Source organism: Leuresthes tenuis, unplaced genomic scaffold (genome assembly GCF_036924035.1).
Source record: "Leuresthes tenuis unplaced genomic scaffold, fLeuTen1.0.hap1 SCAF_13, whole genome shotgun sequence".
Lineage (NCBI taxonomy): Eukaryota > Metazoa > Chordata > Actinopteri > Atheriniformes > Atherinopsidae > Leuresthes > Leuresthes tenuis.
Window position 1 is genome coordinate 10868844 of NW_027325367.1, and position 7977 is coordinate 10876820.

Consider the following 7977-nt stretch of genomic DNA (forward strand, 5'->3'; position numbering starts at 1 on the left):
TCAGGTCAAGTGGAAAACAAGTAGTCCTGATGATATAAATCTTTTTGCATTTCCCCCGAAATAAAAATGAAGACGCAGGAACATTAGAAAACGGCAAAAAATGAAGGGTGAGAAATGAAACTGCTACACTAATTCACCTAAATGGCTCAAGATAGGATGTTTCTTGCGATAATTGACCTAATTTTCACAACAGACCACATTCACGGAGCATGACAGCAGCCTCAATTATGCTGTTCATTTTTCCCAGCTCCTCCAGAATTGTAATGCACATGTTGCAGCATTTCCAGCTGTTTTGTTGACTCTTCTGAAGTCCAGCCCGACCCGATCATAGAAAAGGTCAACAGGTAACAACAGCTAGTGGAAAATAAAGACAGGATTTTTTTTTGTTTGTTTTTAGTGTAAATAGATGCATCTTTTTACAGTTTTAAATGAAGTGGCTAATTGAGTGTCACTGCATACTGTATACATTTATTTAACCAATTAGACTAATTAACTGTGTGGATTCCAATGCCAAATGAAAATGTAAAACAAAAACAATCAAACTGATTCAAATCATTATTACCCACCGCTTCCATCCATCTTTCCTGTTAAGTATGACACTGAGGCAGAGTGCCATTCATTGCAGTGATTTATTAAATTAAAACAATTAATAAAAATTACAGTTTCCTCCAACAACACCCATTTAACATCACCTCTGACGTTCTGCGAGTGACCATGCATATGTGGATGGCATAACGTGTACAAAAACATCCACCTTCAGCCATGAAGACAGAGTAATCTGATTTACCATCATAAGCAAAAACAAGCACACGTTTTGAGTGTTATTGTTACACAGCACCAATAACAATTTACCATCTATTTAACTGAGGAAACAGTCAAAACACTATGCTATGATCTGGTTTAGTTGCATTTCAGGGGTGGTTTGCTTATTTTGATGCATACATATAAATGACACTGAGTGCAAAAGTACAACAGTTTTGAGATAAATAAACAGAAATAATCTCTCAGATATTATAATTCTGCTCAAGTGTTGCTGCTCTACTGTTGGGTGAAGATGTACAAAGCCCAGTTCTTAACTTAAGCTCCGTCCTTGTTATCAACATCTACTTTAAGCTGTAAACATCATGACAAAATGTAGGGTTTACATCACCTTAATTACATGCAAAAAAAAAAAGCCAAAAATGATATGTTGGTTCTGAGGATGAGTTTACAGAAATTGAACAATTACAGAGGTCGAACCATGCTGAAACGTTTCTAAATCTAAAGGTGTTACCGATTTCAACAGAAGATGGTATACATGTGATCTGAAAATTATTACTGATACTGTGCTTTTCTTTATCATACTTGATGAAGTGCTTCCAGAAGATGAAAAATAAAGACATCATTTAACAACCTAAATTTCTTATGGCTTAAGGGTAACACCTAATTTTGATACTTCTCACTGCAATGTTCTTATAAATCCACATCTCTCCAGTGACCTCCTGAGGTCAGCCTTACTGTTCTGACTTTGGGTTGTAGAACTGAATGACAGCGTACTTGCCGCTGGTCATCCAGGCTGGGTCTTGGGAGGTGAGCTTCTCCCCTTGGCCCGGCTGCAGACCAACCTGAATGTTGGCTTTCAGAGTCCTCAGGCTACACAGTGGTGCAGGCCCAAAACCTCGTAGCGCAGAACTGAAAGCCACTGTGTGATCCCAGTACCTGTCCCCTGTCAGCTTCCTGTAGTTGAGATCCCCTTTAAACAGCACCAGGTCTGCCTTCTGCAGGGTCGCGTACAGGTCAGGAGCATCAGCCGCCATGTCACAGAACTCATGAGGCTGTGTCCAGAAAGGATGGTCATGATAGCACCACACACCTTCTTTCAGATAGTTCTGCCACTGGTAGCCACTCTTGGACATCCACTTGTGATTGGCTGCCATGGTCTGCCGGATGGTCCACTGAAAGTCATTAGCTGTGACGTCAGAGACAAACCATGGGAAGGATTTGCCGTGAAAATGAATCTCCCGTGCAAGGCCAGAGGAAACCAGGAAATCTGCTAAGATCAAGTCGGTGACCAACTCAAAGCCTGCATTGTCTAGCACAATGTCCACTCTGTCTGCAGCATTTTTTCCTGATTCTCCCAGCTTCTGAGAAGAATTAAGAGTTGACCATACCCTGTTGGAGTCATCTACTAAGATGAAAGATTGTAGACTGTTGAGGGAATCTATTGGACTGGTCCTCTGGGAGTTGTCTTGGCCAGCAGAGATGGAAAGATCACACTTGTTCCCCCAGAGAGAAACCTAGAAAGAGTCACAAAGTAAAACGGAAATACTTAAAACTGAATTAACGTTAAATTAAAAGAAAATTCATTTTTTGGTTTGTTTAAATACCTGTACAGTGCTTTGCGTGTCAGTAAATGATCAATGTTACAAGAAATAACATTCATAGAAAATTAAAGGTTACTTTAAATGATTTCAATGAAAGCTCATTTGAGGACGGTGCCTGACAGAAATGACACATGGCAATTATCTGACAACATAATAAAGTATAAAGCAGACTAAAAAGTTTTACTGCGTTCAAACAAATAAATAAGTACAAGGGCAAATTTATATCTACAGTCTGACAGTACCCTATATGCAAATATAGTATTAAGGAGCACAAACACTATTAGAGAAGCAAACAGATGTTAACCAACACTGGGCAAAATGTGAAAACTTAGTGTTCTATAATACCATTATCAATACAAAGGTACAGACGCATATTGCGTATTGCCATAAAAAAACGTCATTTTTTTGGCCACATCATACAGCTCAAATTAGTATACAAGACACTGACCTGCAATAGTTTGTTGAACTGCTCAAATAGCTGACTTTTGGAGAATTTCTCCATGTTCTTCTGGATGTCCTCCAAATAAGTGCATAAGGTCATCACAGCCTGCTGCGACTCAAAAAAGCTCTGAGTCTTTCCCTCATTAAAGACATCAAAGTCGCTGATGGGAGGACTGAAATAAAAGAAGAAATAAATGATGACAGCCACAAAACAGGCAGAGTATAAACAAACTAATTCTGGATTTTCTTCTCCTAAAGCTGGACAATATGCAGCATACAAAGTAACAGAGTACACACAGAGCAGTATCACTTGAATGTTAAATAATCTATGAAAGGAATGTTTGACTGAACAGTAATCACATTACTTCTGAGCTGAACAGCAAGATATTGCTCATATGTAACATGAAAAACCAAACTATTATACATGGGTCTTTCTGTACATCTTTCATTAATAAGCTTGAAATATATATTTTTTTAAATATTAAAAATATGCTCCATTAGATCCAGATAAGGTAACATATTTGTCCAGGTCATATTTTCACTATTTTCTTTTTTACAAATTGTGATTTTGACAGTGTGGATCTCGTTCTAGCTGGAATATTGCCATTTGCTAAGCATGAGACTTAGGCGTTATCTTGTTGACTGTGTTTTAGTGCAACCATGGGCAGTCATGGAGCCACCAATAAATGTAAAACTCCTTTTGAACTAATACAGAGCTGAATTAGCATAACCTTGTTCTGTGTTTGAAGGTTGCAGCTACTCATATGCCTGGAAATATCCAGGTTCACACGAAATGTGCCGGACATTAACAGCTCTGCTGAAGATCAGGGATTTTCAGCATCCTCACCCAACCCGTCACTCGACTACATCGAAACCATCAAATTTATCTTAAGAGCTTTTTTTTTTCCTTTTCCTTGTACGCCAATTCCCTTCTTCCTGTCTGAGCTGTGACAGAAACTATTTCTCCTTGTAGCACATGTGAAGCACTTATCTGATTTTCAGAGTTAGACTGTGCAAGTTCCACACTGTCTGTAGCATATTTTGCTGTTACCGCAGCTGTAACTCTGCTGTATAGCTTAGTTCGTTCTATAGCACCCAATTACTGCTGCAACTGTCTCGATTGAACTTTAGTTCACCATCAACTATTTTAATGATAGCAAGTTTTCTTTCTGAAGTGCCAGTGACTACAAGTGTTTGTGTTTAGGGTTTGCATTTCAGCAAGGAAATCTGGCAACTGCGAGACGTAAAAGATACTGCACTGCATTAGGATGTATTTACTTATGTTCTAAACTTTACCAAAGCATTTTTTATTTGTATGTATTAAATATTGTAACGTTTTTCAGCAGCAATGATCCACAGATATGAAGGCAATGCTTCTCACTTGAGCCAGAGAGCTTCTTGTATCCTGCGGTACATGTAGCACTCTACATAAAGCCATGGAGACTTGAACCAGCTGACAGATTCCTGGTCTCCTTGCAGTCTCTGTTGTCTCTGCAGGTACTGGTTCCAGGACTCTACGTCTTGAAAGCCGTCTGTCAGTTCCAAGACTGGTTTATCAGTTTGTAGCTCATTCCTCATCTTGGACAGCAGAGATATTGTTTGCTTCTCTGACTGGATACCTTCCTGTTTAAGATTTAAAAAAATAACACATGTTCAAGAACTATTTCAAGTCCTGCGTTCAACTACTGTAATTTTGGACGTACACACCACACAAATACAGCTGATGACCAACAGTTCTTACCTCTCCATATTCTTCAAAAAATTTGTTTTTGGTGCGGTGTATTGTGTCTATAACTTTCGTCAGAATGGTCGGCAATCTGTCTCTTACTGTCAAATAGGCAAATGACCTACGGATAAAAGATAATCGTTAAAATACACTGACACTGCAGTGGGTGTATGCACTGAGTGTAAGCTAAACAGCAGCAAGGAAGGGCACCCCTCTCGTACAGCATATTTCGACGGCACACCGTACACTTGCTAGCATAAAGGCATCTTCATATATTTGTGTAAGTTTAACCAATAAACTCACATATCATACTAGTGCACGTGTACAGAGCCGTTGCTAACTTCAAAGAATGAACGTTAGCAATGAGCTAACGCCACTGAGCACGGCACTGATGGTATTATGTAGTCGTTTTAGTGCTGCCTTGTAGTTTTTCACATTATCAAACACTGTGACAATGTGGTTAAATCGGTTGTCAACATACCCTGTGACTCTGGCAGACAGTGAAGGAGGAACTCCGTGGGCAGTTAGATCCGCCGCCATCATTGTAACAGTGAGAGACGGTTCAAATTCAAACTTTATTAATAAAAATTAACCGGACAGGAACAAAGTTCGTAGGTCTATTTGAAGCTTGGGCGCGATGTTTTTAATCTGGACGTTTCTGTCAGGCTACCTTAAGCGCGTCCTCTATTTCTGGAGGGCAATATTTCACAATTTTAATACTTGTTTCCTGGTTCCTGATTATTATTTTTGTATACAAGGATACAATGCCACCATCTAATGGCTAAAATATAAAGTGCATTGTGGGCAAGTTTTCAGGGTGGCCGTAGACATTGAGGGTGAGATTACATTAATATCCTATGTTGTGCCCTTCTTATTTTCTATAAAATTGTTGAATACTCTAACCTCACCGTTCTTCTACTTCTGGGTCTTTTCTTAATCGTGCGCGTTGCCGCAATGCGCATGACATTCAGCTGTTGCAGCACTGTGGCAGCACCCCAAGCATCCCTGGTTGTCTGGGGCAACAGTTGTCATGGAGATATTGATTCGCCCTATTAGGGAAGGACAGAATTCGAACCCCTGAGGCTTTTTGGCGGGAAAGAGGGCGGGGGTTGAGTAGGCTACGGTTTAGGGAAATTAAAAGAATTCTCCTGTGAGTTCCTGTCAAAGACCCTATTTAAATATTAATACCCTAATAAATGGGAATGACGTGCGAAAAGTATAGCAATGTAATATATTAACTGAGTTAAAGTAATGCGTTATTCCTGTCGCAAATAACATAATTAGATGTGTTTTTTTGTAAAGTGTCAGAGCTATAGCAGCCCAAATCTCGTTCACTGTTCCATGTGTTGCCCTGGCTCATAACTTTTAGATTATATAGGCCTAAGCGTTAGCCTAAATTAACTAGAATATCTATATTTCTCTTTTCATAGCCCACAATTCTACATTCGGTCCGATCCGGGAGAAAATTAAAAGCAAGAAGAAAATTAACATGGGGTAATGTCACGGATGGTCAGTTTGGGGGTTGGAAACGTGACTGGGTGTCCTTTCATTTTGAAGAACATGCCCAACAGATTTCCTCGGCTGGAAAGATGCGCATATCAATTCACTCAGGCGCTGTTTTCCCCTCCCTCAGATCACCCGTGGTCACCATGGGAACACGCCGGGCCGTTGTCAGGATGTGGGGTCCCTGAAAGTGGGAGTCCAGCTGCGTCCACCTCCGGTGTTCATCCACCGCCGGCCTCCCATCCCCCCACCGGGCCCCAGCCTGGCCGGATCTGTTTTTCTAAACCGAGAGAGGAGTGACTCACCACTCCGGTTTCAAAACAGGCCAAGGACGAGGGGGAGGGCGGCAGTGCACGTTAAAGGGTCTGTTTAAACGGGTGTTTCCAGCTAAGCACACCTACCACAGCGACTGATTGTAGCTTGAAATTGTGCACTGGCGCAAAAGTTTCGGTATATTTAAAGCTACTTCCTCCAGACTGTGTAGTTGGTGCGGATGCATTATTGCAAAACAAATCACTTTATTAGAGATCAGTTTCAGCGTTGGTCATGTGTAAGTCCTGTCTACTTCTCTTTTGAAAAACTTGTTCTGTGAGAAAGAAAAAGGAGGAGGTTAAGACTGCTTTAGCGGGCTTAGAGAGCAGAGGTATGCATGAGCACAGCATTTGTCTTCATGGTAGCGCCTTTAAAACCACTGATTACAGTGTATTGATCTTCATGACAAAACAGTAACAGTGAGCCAGTGATAACAGTTTATCTGCTTCATTCAATAAACCCCTGGTGTGGGCCTTTCAGCAAAGTAAACATGCTTTTGTTCTGCTGTCATTTGCTCCACCAGTGGCCTCATTCAGTTTGTAAAACATTGGGCAGCGCCACAAACCTACACTTTATTAGCTGATGAGTTTCATTAAGGTGCAGACAAGATTACATCAGTTTGTTATTTGTTGCCAAGGCTAAGCCTTTAAAAGGTCCCAGGGCCGTGCTTTACAGATGCCCATTTTCTGTCCCCTCCTGTATCTCCCATCTCAAAAACACTCCACCCAACCTGCTCCTGCAATGCACGCATTCTTAAAGCTCTCCAACTTGCTTAGTCTGGTCATCCTGATGACTCCATGTTCTGGGGCTATAATGCAATTCTGTAATGATAGGTCTCAGGGGAAAAAATGGCTGTTTACACTGGAACAACATCCACCAACTCACAGATGACAACATCTGATGACTAAATATTGACACGACTTCTGTACAGTTGTGAAAAAGTCCTCCTACACTTCCTGCGCCCCCAGATAAGTGGTTTAGCTTAAATTCAACTTGAAACTCCTTCCATCCACTGAACCTTCTTGCTGTTACAAATGTTTCTCATCGACCTTTCCAGTTAGTGAATTTAGCGTTTCTGAAAGGCAGTCTCACTGTGCAGCATGGTGTATGTTCAGAGTCTGATGCTACTGGTTGAGTAGATTTCAAATTGTGCTCAAAGTGGAAAGTTCCTTGAAACATGAGTATGAGATGTGTACCTTCAGGCATGACTGATGACACCACAACTGGCTAGGAAACCAGTAAAGTTCCAACTGGCAACTCACACCAGTGTGACTTGGAAAATGTGAAGCCTGCATTGTGCATACATTAAAGAAAGGACTTGATGCTTCTTTTGGCCAGAGGCTGAATGGTATTGTTGACTACTTTTGATATTTTTATAGCAAAATAAACACTGAAAGCAGCTCAATTTTATGTACATAATCACTGAAAGGGAGAGTCACATTATTTGGTTAAGGGGGGACACAGGCTGCAGGTCTGACCAAGTAAATTCATTTGTATATTATTGTATGAACAGACATAAGACTTTCTTGTACAGTCAATGGAATTAGCTTAGCAAGCTCTCTGCCATTATATGACACCATGTAAGTGCTTGGAAATTAGTGGAACTCTATACAATGAAGACAGCACACTGTT

General features: G+C 40.7%; 1 protein-coding gene across 1 annotated transcript; it reads right to left on the minus strand.

The window, feature by feature from the left end:
* Window positions 1–610: 610 nt before the first annotated feature.
* On the minus strand, window positions 611–5246 carry armt1 (acidic residue methyltransferase 1). Its single transcript, XM_072362336.1, has 5 exons — window positions 5012–5246; window positions 4546–4651; window positions 4186–4427; window positions 2812–2977; window positions 611–2276 (listed from the first exon to the last, which is right to left on the minus strand). The coding sequence occupies exons 1-5, from the start codon at window positions 5071–5073 to the stop codon at window positions 1494–1496; spliced, it is 1359 nt and encodes a 452-aa protein (XP_072218437.1). The 5' UTR covers window positions 5074–5246; the 3' UTR covers window positions 611–1493.
* Between the last annotated feature and the right edge of the window lie 2731 nt (window positions 5247–7977).